The sequence below is a fragment of the Pseudophryne corroboree genome, chromosome 12, assembly GCF_028390025.1.
Source record: "Pseudophryne corroboree isolate aPseCor3 chromosome 12, aPseCor3.hap2, whole genome shotgun sequence".
In the NCBI taxonomy this organism is placed as follows: domain Eukaryota; kingdom Metazoa; phylum Chordata; class Amphibia; order Anura; family Myobatrachidae; genus Pseudophryne; species Pseudophryne corroboree.
In genome coordinates, this window is record NC_086455.1 from 136,185,159 (window position 1) to 136,202,286 (window position 17,128).

At 46.9% G+C, this 17,128-nt stretch overlaps 1 protein-coding gene across 1 annotated transcript in view; it reads left to right on the top strand.

Moving 5' to 3' along the window:
• AQR (aquarius intron-binding spliceosomal factor) overlaps positions 1-17,128 on the top strand; it is a 187,030-nt gene that overhangs the window by 132,790 nt on the left and 37,112 nt on the right. The window contains exons 24-26 of the mRNA XM_063948061.1: positions 1,639-1,748; positions 3,940-4,075; positions 5,812-6,021. Coding sequence (XP_063804131.1) covers positions 1,639-1,748; positions 3,940-4,075; positions 5,812-6,021 — 456 coding nt within the window. The remainder of the gene's footprint in view (positions 1-1,638; positions 1,749-3,939; positions 4,076-5,811; positions 6,022-17,128) is intronic.

Sequence of the window (17,128 nt, forward strand, 5' to 3'; positions counted from 1 at the left end):
GCCGACTGCGCGGGTCCGCGCATCGCATAGAGATTGCCTGGTGACTTTCACCTTGCGATCTGCACTAACTTTTCTTACGATTTTGTCTTACCGTGTGTACACACCATAAGTCATTTGACCTCTTCTTTGTTATGTGATTCCTTGTCCACGTGTGCAGACATTTTCTTTCTATTGTATTTCAGCCCTCTCCTTTATTCTAATATTTGTTTTGTCCTCTGTGATGTCTGGTCCCACCCGCACCGCAGAATGCACTATCCCATCCCCACCAGTAGTTGCCCTACTGATCACTGCTGATACTGTCCCCATAATACTACTAGTTGTTAGCACAATGGTATAGACAGCATCTCTTCTCCATATCCCAGGCTCCTGGTCCTGTTCTGACTCTGTGCTGTCCTCATTGTGGTTTGACACTATACTATTAATATTTCTGATGTCTGTGTGTGTAGGTTTTGTCTGATGTGCTGTGATATCCGTCCTACCTGCTTAGTATTACACGTCACTGTCATGCACCCTGCTTACTGTCCTCTTTATTGAGATACAGCGTTTGTTCTTCTTTTAGACGTCAATTTAATTGCGTAAAAATATTTCTTGCAACTATGTGCAATTTGTTATTTGGAAATATTTCAGGAATCTTACCAAATCTGCTCTTTAGGTATCCGTAAATAACACAGCGGTGTTATATCGACATGCATTGAATGTCGACATTCATAATGTTGACACAAGTTAGGGTAAGGCTGTAATTATAGTTAGACCGCCCGGGAGGGGAAAACACTGGACGACGTCGCTCATAGAGCACGTCCTCTATTGTGTATGCACCTTTAGAAGCAACTTAATAATCAGAGAACAATGTTATTATACAGTATGGCAATTCTACAAAGTTTTTTTCCTAAATGAAAACAATGATACAAACTGATACCCCTTTTCCACTAGCTTAAAAAAACACGGGTAAATGCACGGGGGGGCGCATTTACCCGTGTTTTTTGCAAGTGGAAAAGGGTCCCCCCGCAAAAACCCGGATCAAGTGACCTGTAAATCCTACCCGGGTAACTACCTGGGTAGGACACGGGAATGATCCGGGTAGGGTTGTAGTGTGCGACACGGCTCCCGTTTACACTGTGTGGATGGGCGGCGCTGGGAGATCATGTGATCTCCCAGCGCCGCCCCTGCCACGTCACTAGCATCGTCACCAACCCGGCAATATGCCGGGTTAGTGACTGCTGATGGGAAAGGGGGGCTGAGCGCGGGCTGCAGCCGGGTAGCACCCGTGTCAGGCTCCCGGCTGCGGCCCGTGGTTGTAGGTGGAAAAGGGGTATGAATGTACTGAATAAAAAAAGTGCCCTTTTGTTTCATTCTTTTACATTTTATCCTGAGCACTCTGCCTTTCCCCTGATCCATCTGTCAGTCTGGGACTCTACATAGGTTATGCTTCCCTTTCTCCTGTCCTCCTGTCTTGTGGGTCTTTAATTTGCATTATTTACGGCCGTGTCAGTGCTGCTAAGCGCCACCTGGCTGAGTGCTTACAGATTTGGTGAGCGTGGAGTTGCAGCTCGCCGTGCCCCCCCCCCCCCCCCCTTTTTCCTAGAATACAAACATGCAGTCTCTAAATTCCTCTCTCCACCTGTCCCCATCAATCTGCAGGCTCTCAACCAGCTGTTTGAGAAGATTATGGCCCTAGATATTGACGAGAGGCACCTTCTGCGTCTGGGGCACGGCGAGGAGGAGCTGGAGACCGAGAAGGATTTTAGCAGGTGAGCTGCATGGAGTAATGATAATTAACCCCCTACAAATCACGTATGACGTATCACATGTGACGCTGATCTGGTGTTTTTAAAAAGGATGGAAATACATATCAATAGAAATTCTATTCTTGAATAAAACAGTGTAGCATATGGTCTAGAGAATTCTGTAGGCAACAATTAGATTTTAAATAAGGGGATGCTTATTTGTCTTCCTAGTACCGATTAGATCTTGCAGCCAATCTAAAATACATGCTGATCTGTAGCATACAGTAGTAAAGTCACTAAACTTATGTAAATAATATTTCCTAATGCTATTTAGAATATAAGATGTGATCATGGAGTGAGACATTCTCCTAAACAGTCTGGCCTGGATTCAGAGCCATGTCTGCGGATTGTCCCAGTGGCGACCATCCTTGTGGCTCTGCAGGGCCAATCAGAGCTGCCAGGAGTCAGACAGATCTCCTCTTGTGACTGAGTGTATCTGGGCGGCAGCGAGGTCTGAGCCAGTCACCACAGTCAGGGACACAGACTATTCACCTCTTGCAGAAATTCACTAATAAAACCAGTAAAAATCTAGTCCATTATCTCCGGTTCTGTCACAGCTTTACACAGGCTCGGACTGGCCCACAGGGGTACAGGGGAAACCACCGGTAGGCCCCACTGCCTTGGGGCCCACCTCCCCCTCTAGGGATCAGGTTCTAGACTGTGCACTTGAATTATATATTATACATGTTACCTTATACTGCATGTATGATATATTCTCTACAGTACATTGCTGTCATTAATCTGGCACATTATCATGCATGCACTAGTATTAATTACTATAGAAATTATCAAGGAGTCCAGACCAGGTACTCTATAATGGTTAGCCACACCCCCTTTGGAGGCTGGCCACACCTCTAATCATGGGCCCCTACCACTGAATACCCCCGGTGGGCCCTTCATGCTCCAGTCCAACACTGGCTTTACACCTTGTACATATACATAAGTGCCTATTAACTGTAGCTGTTTATATAAGGCAGTTTAGCTTTAGTTGTCCCTTTAAATGGTAACGTCACAAGTGTCTGATAAGGCGCAACTGTCCAGTATACGTAATTTGCTTGATTATTTAACTTGTATGGGTAGTAGTAGATTGATCTGGTAATGGACCCAGTTTAAGTTCCTGTAATGGAGCTTTCAGTTGATTACATTAGACAACAATACAGAATATCTGTCATCTTTCACGATCCAGAAGGTACTGAGTCTGCAATGACCAGCGATGTTCTTCCTTCTGACCTGTCCGCTGACCTGGGCAGTGACGGCAAAGCAAGCTGTTTGGCATGACTGCATCTGTAAGGGCATCACTGGCCTGTATCAGATATAGGGGGCTGCTGAATTTTTAGTTTTAGCTATTTTTATACTATTTTGACCAGACAGACATAACCAAGCATTATAAAAGTGAAAAACGCAAACCATAAATGTGTGTGTTCCTTAATTTGCATTCATATAATACGTTAAAACAATGTTTAGAATATTGTCAAGATATTACTCAGCATCATTATTAGGTATTGTGTATTCTTCACCTGCATACTACAATGATCTCTCTGCTAGTATAATCATTAAAATAACCAATATTACACAACTATTTCAGACTAACAATCCTCTACAGCAGACATGTCAAAGTCATGGTCATCCAGCTGTTCTGAAACTACAAGTCCCAGCATGCTTTACCAGCTGATCAGTGTAAAGCAGGGATGGGGAACCTTCGGCACTCCAGCTATTGTTGAACTACACATCCCAGCATGCCCTGCAACAGTTTTAGCATGGCCAAATAGCAAAACTGTAGCAAGGCATGTTGGTATGTGTAGTTCAACAACAGCTGAGGGCCAAAGGTTCCCCATCCCTGGTGTAAAGTATGCTGGCAAAGCATGCTGAGACTTGTAGTTTCACAACAGCTGGAGGGCCACGAGTTTGAAATGCCTGCTCTACAGTATGTTCTGCAGACATTGGAGAAGAATAGCATTGGCCCTCATTGGTCTTGCTGCATTCAGTGTTTAATAATATAATAAAAATATAAAAATCTCTTTTGCTTTGGCTGATATAAAATCTAATCTGTATATTATAAATCAGTTAAGTGTATAATGACTCTTGTAGTATCTGTGAGACTGCCCATTGTAAATAGGTGATGCTTTAAGCACATATTGTAATCTCACTTTACCAGGTATGGACGAGTGAATTATGTGTTGGCGAGGAGGCTGGAATTGCTTAAGGAGGTGGGACGTCTACAGGAGAGCCTGGGTGTCCCTGGAGATGTGTCTTATACGTGCGAAACTGCTGGCCACTTCTACTTGTACCAGGTGAACATCCTGCGTCATACTCCATACTGATACCTTGGGGTGTAGCGTTAGCCATCTTCGTAGCATTATCAGCTGATCTGTGAAAAGTAGCCTGCACATACCATAAGGTATTATGGGGAGAAGTAGTTCATTAGCCACTTTATTACATGATAGAATTAGAGCAGTAATCATAATTTAAAGTGTGATTATTATTATTTTTACTCAAAGATCCTAGATTCTGAAAAGAAACCTGGAATATTAACTGTATAAAACAACTAAAGCCCCTCATACTAGAGAGGCAAGCAGTTATTATTGCTAGAGAGGCAAGCAGTTATTATTGCTAGAGAGGCAAGCAGTTGTTTTTGCTAGAGAGGCAAGCAGTTGTTTTTGCTAGAGAGGCAAGCAGTTGTTTTTGCTAGAGAGGCAAGCAGTTGTTTTTGCTAGAGAGGCAAGCAGTTGTTTTTGCTAGAGAGGCAAGCAGTTGTTATTGCTAGATAGGCAACAGTTATTATTGCTAGAGAGGCAAGCAGTTGTTATTGCTAGAGAGGCAAGCAGTTATTACTAGAGAGGCAAGCAGTTGTTTTTGCTAGAGAGGCAAGCAGTTGTTTTTGCTAGAGGGGCAAGCAGTTGTTTTTGCTAGAGAGGCAAGCAGTTGTTTTTGCTAGAGAGGCAAGCAGTTATTATTGCTAGAGAGGCAAGCAGTTATTATTACTAGAGAGGCAAGCAGTTGTTATTGCTAGAGAGGCAAGCAGTTATTATTGCTAGAGAGGCAAGCAGTTATTACTAGAGAGGCAAGCAGTTGTTATTGCTAGAGAGGCAAGCAGTTATTATTGCTAGAGAGGCAAGCAGTTATTATTGCTAGAGAGGCAAGCAGTTGTTATTGCTAGAGAGGCAAGCAGTTGTTATTGCTAGAGAGGCAAGCAGTTATTATTACTAGAGAGGCAAGCAGTTATTATTACTAGAGAGGCAAGCAGTTGTTTTTGCTAGAGAGGCAAGCAGTTGTTTTTGCTAGAGAGGCAAGCAGTTGTTTTTGCTAGAGAGACAAGCAGTTGTTTTTTGCTAGAGAGGCAAGCAGTTGTTTTTGCTAGAGAGGCAAGCAGTTGTTTTTGCTAGAGAGGCAAGCAGTTGTTTCTGCTAGAGAGGCAAGCATTTGTTTTTGCTAGAGAGGCAAGCAGTTGTTATTACTAGAGTTAAGCAGTTATTATTACTAGAGAGGCAAACTGTAATGGATGGTTACCTGACTGAGAAGTAAAGTTACAGATGTGTCCTCTTACAACTTTGCTCCATGCGCTACAAGTTGCATCACACATAACACATGGCGTGAGTGCCATGTGACTCTAGCACCGAGCGTCTTTTTTTACATTCTTCGTTGCAATGTAATGCAATAGGACGCATGAGCAGCTTCTGCTGATTAAAATTATATGCCTATATTCTGTGTGTGACTGCGGTTGTTTTTGCATACAAAATGTCATGCTACAGTGTATTACTGGAAGACACTGTAACGTTTCATTTTGGATGCAGATAGAGCCACTATTACACTCAGAATATAGGCATGCTGCATATCATTTTATTCAGCGGAAGCTGCTTGAGTGTCTTAATGCATTACATTGTGTCTAAGACGCATTTACGCGGCAAAAGACTCTGGGCGCTACAGAGAACCACCACAGCGTGGCGCGACTTGAAGGGCTATTTAGCGTGACTGCAGAAAGGATATGTACATTGTTTTGCAAATTAATTACACTGGGTCTTCTCTGCAGATAATGTCTCGATGGGAGGCCTACCTGAGCAAGGTAAAAACAAAGTCCTCGCAAACACCAGATGCCAACGACGTTGCCAGGTTCTTCCCTTTTCACCAGTACTTCTCCAATGCCCCCCAACCCATATTCAAAGGACGATCCTATCAAGAGGATGTGGAAATTGGAGAAGGGTGTTTCCGGCACATTAAGAAGATATTCACTCAGCTAGAGGTTTGTAGCGTTCCAAGACTGATACATAGGACGGAGTGTCGTCATCGCCACACTCTATGTATGTAAGGGAATAAGCATGCTGCGTGTACACTTGTGATCTCCTATAGCAGACATTACATCTTGTGAAACCAAACACTGCCCTCGAGAGAAGAAAAAATTAACACTTGCATGGCCAGAGAAAGCTGAAATATGTTGATGTACTCAATGAAATCTGCTAAGTGAGTGGCTGGTCAAAATTTTGGAGGATTTGGGGAGTGGGATGGAGATCTAAATGCAGTGCTGAAGGAAGGGTGCAATACGTGGTAACAGTTATTCGGAGATGGATGGAAGGCAGAGCGGGGTGTCGTCATAACAAATGGACTAGCTGGGGACGCTGTTACCGCTGTTTGTTTGATTGGTAATATAGGGGCAGATGTATTAACCTGGAGACGGCATAAGGAAGTGATAAACCAGTGATATGTGCAAGGTGATAAAGGCACCAGCCAATCAGCTTCTAACTGTTAATTTACATATTGGAACTGACTGGCTGGTGCATTTATCACCTTGCACTTATCACTGGTTTATCACTCCCTTGTGCCTTCTCCAGGTTAATACATCTGCCCCATTATCTATAAACTACTTTCTCTAACGTCCTAAGTGGATGCTGGGGACTCCGTAAGGACCATGGGGAATAGCGGCTCCGCAGGAGACTGGGCACATCTAAAGAAAGCTTTAGGACTATGTGGTGTGCACTGGCTCCTCCCCCTATGACCCTCCTCCAAGCCTCAGTTAGATCTCTGTTAGATCTCTGTGCCCGAACGAGAAGGGTGCACACTAGGGGCTCTCCTGAGCTTCTTAGTGAAAGTTTTAGTTTAGGTTTTTTATTTTCAGTGAGACCTGCTGGCAACAGGCTCACTGCATCGAGGGACTAAGGGGAGAAGAAGCGAACTCACCTGCGTGCAGAGTGGATTGGGCTTCTTAGGCTACTGGACATTAGCTCCAGAGGGACGATCACAGGCCCAGCCTGGATGGGTCCCAGAGCCGCGCCGCCGGCCCCCTTACAGAGGCAGAAGAGGTCCGGAAAATCGGCGGCAGAAGACGTCCTGTCTTCAACAAGGTAGCGCACAACACTGCAGCTGTGCGCCATTGCTCTCAGCACACTTCACACTCCGGTCACTGAGGGTGCAGGGCGCTGGGGGGGAGCGCCCTGAGACGCAATAATAAACACCTTGGATGGCAAAAGAATGCATCACATATAGCTCCTGGGCTATATGGATGCATTTAACCCCTGCCAAAATACATAGAAAAACAGGAGATAAGGCCGCCGATAAGGGGGCGGAGCCTATCTCCTCAGCACACTGGCGCCATTTTCCCTCACAGCTCCGCTGGAGGGAAGCTCCCTGTCTCTCCCCTGCAGTCACTACACTACAGAAAGGGTTATAAAAGAGAGGGGGGGCACTAATTACGCGCAGTATTAAAGATACAGCAGCTATAAGGGGAAAAACACTTATATAAGGTTATCCCTGTATATATATAGCGCTCTGGTGTGTGCTGGCAAACTCTCCCTCTGTCTCCCCAAAGGGCTAGTGGGGTCCTGTCCTCTATCAGAGCATTCCCTGTGTGTGTGCTGTATGTCGGTACATTTGTGTCGACATGTATGAGGAGAAAAATGATGTGGAGACGGAGCAGATTGCCTGTAATAGTGATGTCACCCCCTAGGGGGTCGACACCTGAGTGGATGAACTGTTGGAAGGAATTACATGACAGTGTCCGCTCTGTATAAAAGACAGTGGTTGACATGAGACAGCCGGCTACTCAGCTTGTGCCTGTCCAGACGTCTCATAGGCCGTCAGGGGCTCTAAAGCGCCCGTTACCTCAGATGGCAGTTATAGACGCCGACACGGATACTGACTCCAGTGTCGACGGTGAAGAGACAAATGTGACTTCCAGTAGGGCCACACGTTACATGATTGAGGCAATGAAAAATGTTATTACACATTTCTGATAATACGAGTACCACCAAAAAGGGGTATTATGTTCGGTGAGGAAAAACTACCTGTAGTTTTCCTGAATCTGAGAAATTAAATGAGGTGTGTGATGATGCGTGGTTTTCCCCCGATAACAACTGATAATTTCTAAAATGTTATTGGCATTATATCCTTTCCCGCCAGAGGTTAGGGTGCGTTGGGAAACACCCCCTAGGGGGGATAAAGCGCTCACACGCTTGTAAGGGCTCTACCCTCTCCTGAGATGGCCGCCCTTAAGGATCCTGCTGATAGAAAGCAGGAGGGTATCCTAAAATGTATTTACACACATACTGGTGTTATACTGCGACCAGCAATCGCCTCAGCCTGGATGTGCAGTGCTGGGTTGGCGTGGTCGGATTCCCTGACTGAAAATATTGATACCCTAGATAGGGACAGTATATTATTGCCTATAGAGCATTTAAAAGATGCATTTCTCTATATGCGTGATGCACAGCGGAATATTTGCCGACTGGCATCAAGTCTAAGTGCGTTGTCCATTTCTACCAGTAGAGGGTTATGGACACGTCAGTGGTCAGGTGATGCGTACTCCAAACGGCATTTGGAAGTATTGCCTTATTAAAGGGAGGAGTTATTTGGGGTCGGTCTTTCAGACCTGGTGGCCACGGCAACAGCTGGGAAATCCACGTTTGTACCCCAGGTCGCCTCTCAACATGAGAAGACGCCGTATTATCAGGCGCAGTCTTTTCGTGGACAAGCGGGCAAAAGATTCCTCATTTCTGCCCCGTGACAGAGGGAGAGGAAAAAGGCTGCAGAAATCAGCCAGTTCCCAGGAACAGAAACCCTCTCCCGCCTCTGCCAAGCCCTCAGTATGACGCTGGGGCTTTACAAGCAGAATCAGGCACGGTGGGGGGCCCGTCTCAATGAATTTCAGCGCGCAGTGGGCTCACTCGCAAGTAGACCCCTGGATCCTTCAGGTGATATCTCAGGGGTACAAATTAGAATTCGAGACGTCTCCCCCTCGCCGTTTCCTAAAGTCGGCTTTACCAATGTCTCCTTCTGACAGGGAGACTGTTTTGGAAGCCATTCACAAGCTGTATTCCCAGCAGGTGATAACAAGGTACCCCTCCTGCAACAGGGAACGGGGTATTATTCCACACTGTTGTGGTACCGAAGCCGGACGGCTCGGTGAGACCGATTCTAAATCTAAAATCTTTGAACACTTACATACAGAGGTTCAAATTCAAGATTGAGTCACTCAGAGCAGTGATTGCGAACCTGGAAGAAGGGGACTACATGATGTCTCGGGACATCAAGGATGCTTACCTTCATGTCAAAATTTACCCTTCTCATCAAGGGTACCTCAGGTTTATGGTACAGAACTGTCACTATCAGTTCAGACGCTGCCGTATGGATGGTCCACGGCACCCCGGGTCTTTACCAAGGTAATGGCCGAAATGATGAAATTCCTTCGAAGGAAGGGAATTTTAGTTATCCTTTACTTGGACGATTCCCTGATAAGGGTAAGATCCAGGGAACAGTTGGAGGTCGGTGTAGCACTATTTCAGGTAGTGTTGCGGCAGCACGATTGGATTCTCAATATTCCAAAATCGCAGCTGGTTCCGACGACTTGTCTTCTGTTCCTAGGGATGATCCTGGACACAGTCCAGAAAAAGGCTTTTCTCCCGGAGGAGAAAGCCAGGGAGTTATCCGAGCTAGTCAGGAACCTCCTAAAACCGAGCCAAGTCTCAGTGCATCAATGCACAAGGGTTCTGGGTAAAATGGTGGCTTCCTACGAAGCAATCCCATTCGGCAGATTCCACGCAAGAACTTTCCAGTGGGACCTGCTGGACAAATGGTCCGGGTCGCATCTTCAGATGCATCAGCGGATAACCCTGTCACCAAGGACAAGGGTGTCTCTCCTGTGGTGGTTGCAGAGTGCTCATCTTCTAGAGGGCCGCAGATTCGGCATTCAGGACTGGGTCCTGGTGACCACGGATGCCAGCCTGCGAGGCTGGGGAGCAGTCACACAGGGAAGGAATCTTATGGTCAAGTCTGGAGACATCACTTCACATAAATATCCTGAAGCTAAGGGCCATTTACAATGCTCTAAGCTTAGCAAGACCTCTGCTTCAAGGTCAGCCGGTGTTGATCCAGTCGGACAACATCACGGCAGTCACCCACGTAAACAGACAGGGTGGCACAAGAAGCAGGAGGGCAATGGCAGAAGCTGCAAGGATTCTTCGCTGGGCGGAAAATCATGTGATAGCACTGTCAGCAGTATTCATTCCGGGAGTGGACAACTGGGAAGCAGACTTCCTCAGCACGACCTCCACCCGGGAGAGTGGGGACTTCACCCAGAAGTCTTCCACATGATTGTAAACCGTTGGGAAAAACTCGACAGGTATTGCGCCAGGTCAAGGGACCCTCAGGCAATAGCTGTAGACGTTCTGGTAACACCGTGGGTGTACCAGTCAGTGTATGTGTTCCCTCCTCTGCCTCTCATACCCAAGGTACTGAGATTGATAAGATGGAGAGGAGTAAGCACTATATTCGTGGCTCCGGATTGGCCAAGAAGGACTTGGTAACCGGAACTTCAAGAGATGCTCACGGAGGATCCGTGGCCTCTACCTCTAAGAAGGGACCTGCTCCAGCAAGGACCCTGTCTGTTCCAAGACTTACCGCGGCTGCGTTTGACGGCATGGCGGTTGAACGCCGGATCCTGAAAAGGCATTCCGGATGAAGTCATCCCTATCCTGATCAAAGCCAGGAAGGATGTAACCGCAAAACATTATCACCGCATTTGGCGAAAATATGTGCGTGGTGCGAGGCCAGTAAGGCCCGACGGAGGAAATTCAACTGGGTCGTTTCCTACATTTCCTGCAAACATGAGTGTCTATGGGCCTGAATTTGGGGTCCATTAAGGTTCAAATTTCGGCCCTGTCAATTTTCTTCCAAAAAGAACTAGCTTCAGTTCCTGAAGTTCAGACGTTTGTAAAAGGGGTACTGCATATACAGCCTCCTTTTGTGCCTTCAGTGGCACTTGGGATCTCAATGTAGTTTTTGGGTTCCAAAAGTCACATGGGTTTGAACCACTTAAATCTGTGGAGTTAAAATATCTCACATGGAATGTGGTCATGCTGTTGGCCCTGGCCTGGGCCAGGCGCGTGTCAGAATTGGCGGCTTTATCCTGTAAAAGCCCTTATCTGATTTTCCATTCGGACAGGGCGGAATTGAGGACTCGTCCTCAGTTTATCCCTAAGGTGGTTTCAGCGTTTCACCTGAACCAACCTATTGTGGTGCCTGCGGCTACTAGGGACTTGGAGGACTCCAAGTTGCTAGACGTTGTCAGGGCCCTGAAAATATATGTTTCCAGGACGGCTGGAGTCAGGAAAACTGACTCGCTGTTTATCCTGTATGCACCCAACAAGCTGGGTGCTCCTGCTTCTAAGCAGACTATTGCTCGTTGGATTTGTAGTACAATTCAGCTTGCACTTTCGGTGGCAGGCCTGCCACAGCCAAAAATCTGTAAATGCCCACTCCACAAGGAAGGTGGGCTCATCTTGGGCGGCTGCTCGAGGGGTCTCGGCTTTACAACTTTGCCGAGCAGCTACTTGGTCAGGAGCAAATACGTTTGTAAAATTCTACAAAATTGATACCCTGGCTGAGGAGGACCTGGAGTTCTCTCATTTGGTGCTGCAGAGTCATCCGCACTCTCCCGCCCGTTTGGGAGCTTTGGTATAATCCCCATGGTCCTTACGGAGTCCCCAGCATCCACTTAGGACTAGAGATGAGCGGGTTCGGTTTCTCTGAATCCGAACCCGCCAGAACTTCATGTTTTTTTTCACGAGTCCGAGCGACTCGGATCTTCCCGCCTTGCTCGGTTAACCCGAGCGCGCCCGAACGTCATCATGACGCTGTCGGATTCTCGCGAGGCTCGGATTCTATCGCGAGACTCGGATTCTATATAAGGAGCCGCGCGTCGCCGCCATTTTCACACGTGCATTGAGATTGATAGGGAGAGGACGTGGCTGGCGTCCTCTCCGTTTAGACACTTGATTTACTAATTTTGGGGAGCATTAGGAGTACTCAGTAGTGTACAGTGCAGAGTTTTGCTGATAGTGACCAGTGACCACCACTTTTATTTATAATCCGTTCTCTGCCTGAAAAAAGCGATACACAGCACACAGTGACTCAGTCACATACATACCATATCTGTGTGCACTGCTCAGGCTCAGGCCAGTGTGCTGCATCATCTATATATATTATATATCTGTCTGACTGCTCAGCTCACACAGCTTATAATTGTGGGGGAGACTGGGGAGCACTACTGCAGTGCCAGTTATAGGTTATAGCAGGAGCCAGGAGTACATAATATTATATTAAAATTAAACAGTGCACACTTTTGCTGCAGGAGTGCCACTGCCAGTGTGACTAGTGACCAGTGACCTGACCACCAGTATATAATATTAGTAGTATACTATCTCTTTATCAACCAGTCTATATTAGCAGCAGACACAGTACAGTGCGGTAGTTCACGGCTGTGGCTACCTCTGTGTCGGCACTCGGCAGCCCGTCCATAATTGTATATACCAGTGACCTAACCGTGGTTTTTTTTTCTTTCTTTATACATACATACTAGTTACGAGTATACTATCTCTTTATCAACCAGTCTATATATTAGCAGCAGACACAGTACAGTGCGGTAGTTCACGGCTGTGGCTACCTCTGTGTCGGCACTCGGCAGCCCGTCCATAATTGTATATACCAGTGACCTAACCGTGGTTTTTTTTTCTTTCTTTATACATACATACTAGTTACGAGTATACTATCTCTTTATCAACCAGTCTATATATTAGCAGCAGACACAGTACAGTGCGGTAGTTCACGGCTGTGGCTACCTCTGTGTCGGCACTCGGCAGCCCGTCCATAATTGTATATACCAGTGACCTAACCGTGGTTTTTTTTTCTTTCTTTATACATACATACTAGTTACGAGTATACTATCTCTTTATCAACCAGTCTATATATTAGCAGCAGACACAGTACAGTGCGGTAGTTCACGGCTGTGGCTACCTCTGTGTCGGCACTCGGCAGCCCGTCCATAATTGTATATACCAGTGACCTAACCGTGGTTTTTTTTTCTTTCTTTATACATACATACTAGTTACGAGTATACTATCTCTTTATCAACCAGTCTATATATTAGCAGCAGACACAGTACAGTGCGGTAGTTCACGGCTGTGGCTACCTCTGTGTCGGCACTCGGCAGCCCGTCCATAATTGTATATACCAGTGACCTAACCGTGGTTTTTTTTTCTTTCTTTATACATACATACTAGTTACGAGTATACTATCTCTTTATCAACCAGTCTATATATTAGCAGCAGACACAGTACAGTGCGGTAGTTCACGGCTGTGGCTACCTCTGTGTCGGCATTCGGCAGCCCGTCCATAATTGTATATACCACCTAACCGTGGTTTTTTTTTCTTTCTCTATCGTCCTAAGTGGATGCTGGGGTTCCTGAAAGGACCATGGGGAATAGCGGCTCCGCAGGAGACAGGGCACAAAAAAGTAAAGCTTTACTAGGTCAGGTGGTGTGCACTGGCTCCTCCCCCTATGACCCTCCTCCAGACTCCAGTTAGATTTTGTGCCCGAACGAGAAGGGTGCAATCTAGGTGGCTCTCCTAAAGAGCTGCTTAGAGAAAGTTTAGTTTAGGTTTTTTTCTTTACAGTGAGTCCTGCTGGCAACAGGATCACTGCAACGTGGGACTTAGGGGGAAAGTAGTAAACTCACCTGCATGCAGAGTGGATTTGCTGCTTGGCTACTGGACACCATTAGCTCCAGAGGGATCGAACACAGGCCCAGCCGTGGAGTCCGGTCCCGGAGCCGCGCCGCCGACCCCCTTGCAGATGCTGAAGCGTGAAGAGGTCCGGAAACCGGCGGCTGAAGACTCCTCAGTCTTCATAAGGTAGCGCACAGCACTGCAGCTGTGCGCCATTTTCCTCTCAGCACACTTCACTGGGCAGTCACTGAGGGTGCAGAGCGCTGGGGGGGGGCGCTCTGAGAGGCAAATATAAACCTTATACAAGGCTAAAAATACCTCACATATAGCCCATAGGGGCTATATGGAGATATTTAACCCCTGCCTGACTGGAAAAATAGCGGGAGAAGAACCCGCCGAAAAAGGGGCGGGGCCTATCTCCTCAGCACACGGCGCCATTTTCTGTCACAGCTCCGCTGGTCAGGACGGCTCCCAGGTCTCTCCCCTGCACTGCACTACAGAAACAGGGTAAAACAGAGAGGGGGGGCACATTAATGGCTATATATATATATATATTATATATTAAAGCAGCTATAAGGGAGCACTTAATATAAGGATATCCCTTGTATATATAGCGCTTTGTGGTGTGTGCTGGCAGACTCTCCCTCTGTCTCCCCAAAAGGGCTAGTGGGTCCTGTCTTCATTAGAGCATTCCCTGTGAGTTTGCGGTGTGTGTCGGTACGGGGTGTCGACATGTATGAGGACGATATTGGTGTGGAGGCGGAGCAATTGCCAAATATGCAGATGTCACCCCCCAGGGGGTCGACACCAGAATGGATGCCTTTATTTGTGGAATTACGTGATGGTTTATCTTCCCTTAAACAGTCAGTTGAGGACATGAGGCGGCCGGACAATCAATTAATGCCTGTCCAGGCGCCTCAAACACCGTCAGGGGCTGTAAAACGCCCTTTGCCTCAGTCGGTCGACACAGACCCAGACACAGGCACTGATTCCAGTGACGACGGTAGAAATTCAAACGTATTTTCCAGTAGGGCCACACGTTATATGATTTTGGCAATGAAGGAGACGTTACATTTAGCTGATACTACAGATACCGTAAAACAGGGTATTATGTATGGTGTGAAAAAACTACAAACAGTTTTTCCTGAATCAGAAGAATTAAATGACGTGTGTGATGAAGCGTGGGTTGCTCCTGATAAAAAGTTGATAATTTCAAAAAAGTTATTGGCATTATACCCTTTCCCGCCAGAGGTTAGGGCGCGCTGGGAAACACCCCCTAAGGTGGACAAGGCGCTCACACGCTTATCTAAACAAGTGGCGTTACCCTCTCCTGAGACGGCCGCACTTAAGGATCCATCAGATAGAAAGATGGAAGTTATTCAAAAGAATATATACACACATGCAGGTGTTATACTACGACCAGCTATAGCAACTGCCTGGATGTGCAGTGCTGGAGTAGTTTGGTCAGAATCCCTGATTGAAAATATTGATACCCTAGATAGGGACAATGTTTTACTGTCGTTAGAACAAATAAAGGATGCATTTATCTATATGCGTGATGCACAGAGGGATATTTGCACACTGGCATCTCGGGTGAGTGCTATGTCCATTTCAGCCAGAAGAGCCTTATGGACACGACAGTGGACAGGCGATGCGGATTCAAAACGTCACATGGAGGTTTTGCCGTATAAAGGGGAGGAGTTATTTGGAGTTGGTCTATCAGACTTGGTGGCCACGGCTACTGCCGGGAAATCCACTTTTTTACCTCAAGTCACTCCCCAACAGAGAAAGGCACCGACCTTTCAACCGCAGCCTTTTCGCTCCTACAAAAATAAGAGAGCAAAGGGTTTGTCGTACCTGCCACGAGGCAGAGGAAGAGGGAAGAGACACCAACAGGCAGCTCCTTCCCAGGAACAGAAGCCCTCCCCGGCTCCTGCAAAAACCTCAGCATGACGCTGGGGCCTCTCAAGCGGACTCGGGGACAGTGGGCGGCCGTCTCAAAAATTACAGCGCGCAGTGGGCTCACTCGCAGGTAGACCCCTGGATCCTGCAGATAATATCTCAGGGGTACAGGTTGGAATTAGAGACGGATCCTCCTCATCGTTTCCTGAAGTCTGCTTTACCAACCGTCTCTTCCGAAAGGGAGAGGGTGTTGGAAGCCATTCACAAGCTGTACGCTCAGCAGGTGATAGTCAAAGTACCCCTATTACAACAAGGAAAGGGGTATTATTCCACTCTATTTGTGGTACCGAAGCCGGATGGCTCGGTAAGGCCTATTCTAAATCTGAAGTCCTTGAACCTCTACATAAAAAAGTTCAAGTTCAAGATGGAGTCACTCAGAGCAGTGATAGCGAACCTGGAAGAAGGGGACTTTATGGTATCCTTGGACATCAAGGATGCGTATCTACACGTTCCGATTTACCCCGCACACCAGGGGTACCTCAGGTTCATTGTTCAAAACTGTCACTATCAGTTTCAGACGCTGCCGTTCGGATTGTCCACGGCGCCTCGGGTCTTTACCAAGGTAATGGCCGAGATGATGATTCTTCTTCGAAGAAAAGGCGTATTAGTTATCCCATACTTGGACGATCTCCTAATAAGGGCAAGGTCCAGAGAACAGCTGGAGACAGCTTTAGCACTATCTCAAGAGGTGCTAAGACAACACGGGTGGATTCTGAATATTCCAAAATCCCATTTAATCCCGACAACTCGTCTGCTGTTCCTAGGAATGATTCTGGACACGGTTCAGAAAAAGGTTTTCCTTCCAGAGGAAAAAGCCAAGGAGTTATCCGATCTGGTCAGGAACCTCCTAAAACCAGGAAAGGTGTCAGTACATCAATGCACAAGAGTCCTGGGAAAAATGGTGGCTTCTTACGAAGCAATTCCATTCGGCAGATTCCATGCAAGAATATTCCAAAGGGATCTGTTGGACAAATGGTCAGGGTCGCATCTGCAGATGCACCTGCGAATAACCCTGTCACCAAAGACAAGGGTGTCACTTCTGTGGTGGTTGCAGAAGGCTCACCTATTAGAAGGCCGCAGATTCGGCATTCAGGATTGGATCCTGGTGACCACGGACGCCAGCCTGAGAGGCTGGGGAGCAGTCACACAAGGAAGAAACTTCCAGGGAGTATGGACGAGTCTGGAAAAGTCTCTTCACATAAACATTCTGGAACTAAGAGCAATCTACAATGCTCTAAGCCAGGCGGAACTTCTCCTGAAAGGAAAGCCGGTGTTGATTCAGTCGGACAACATCACGGCGGTCGCCCATGTAAACAGGCAGGGCGGCACAAGAAGCAGGAGTGCAATGGCAGAAGCTGCCAAGATTCTTCGCTGGGCGGAGAATCACGTGATAG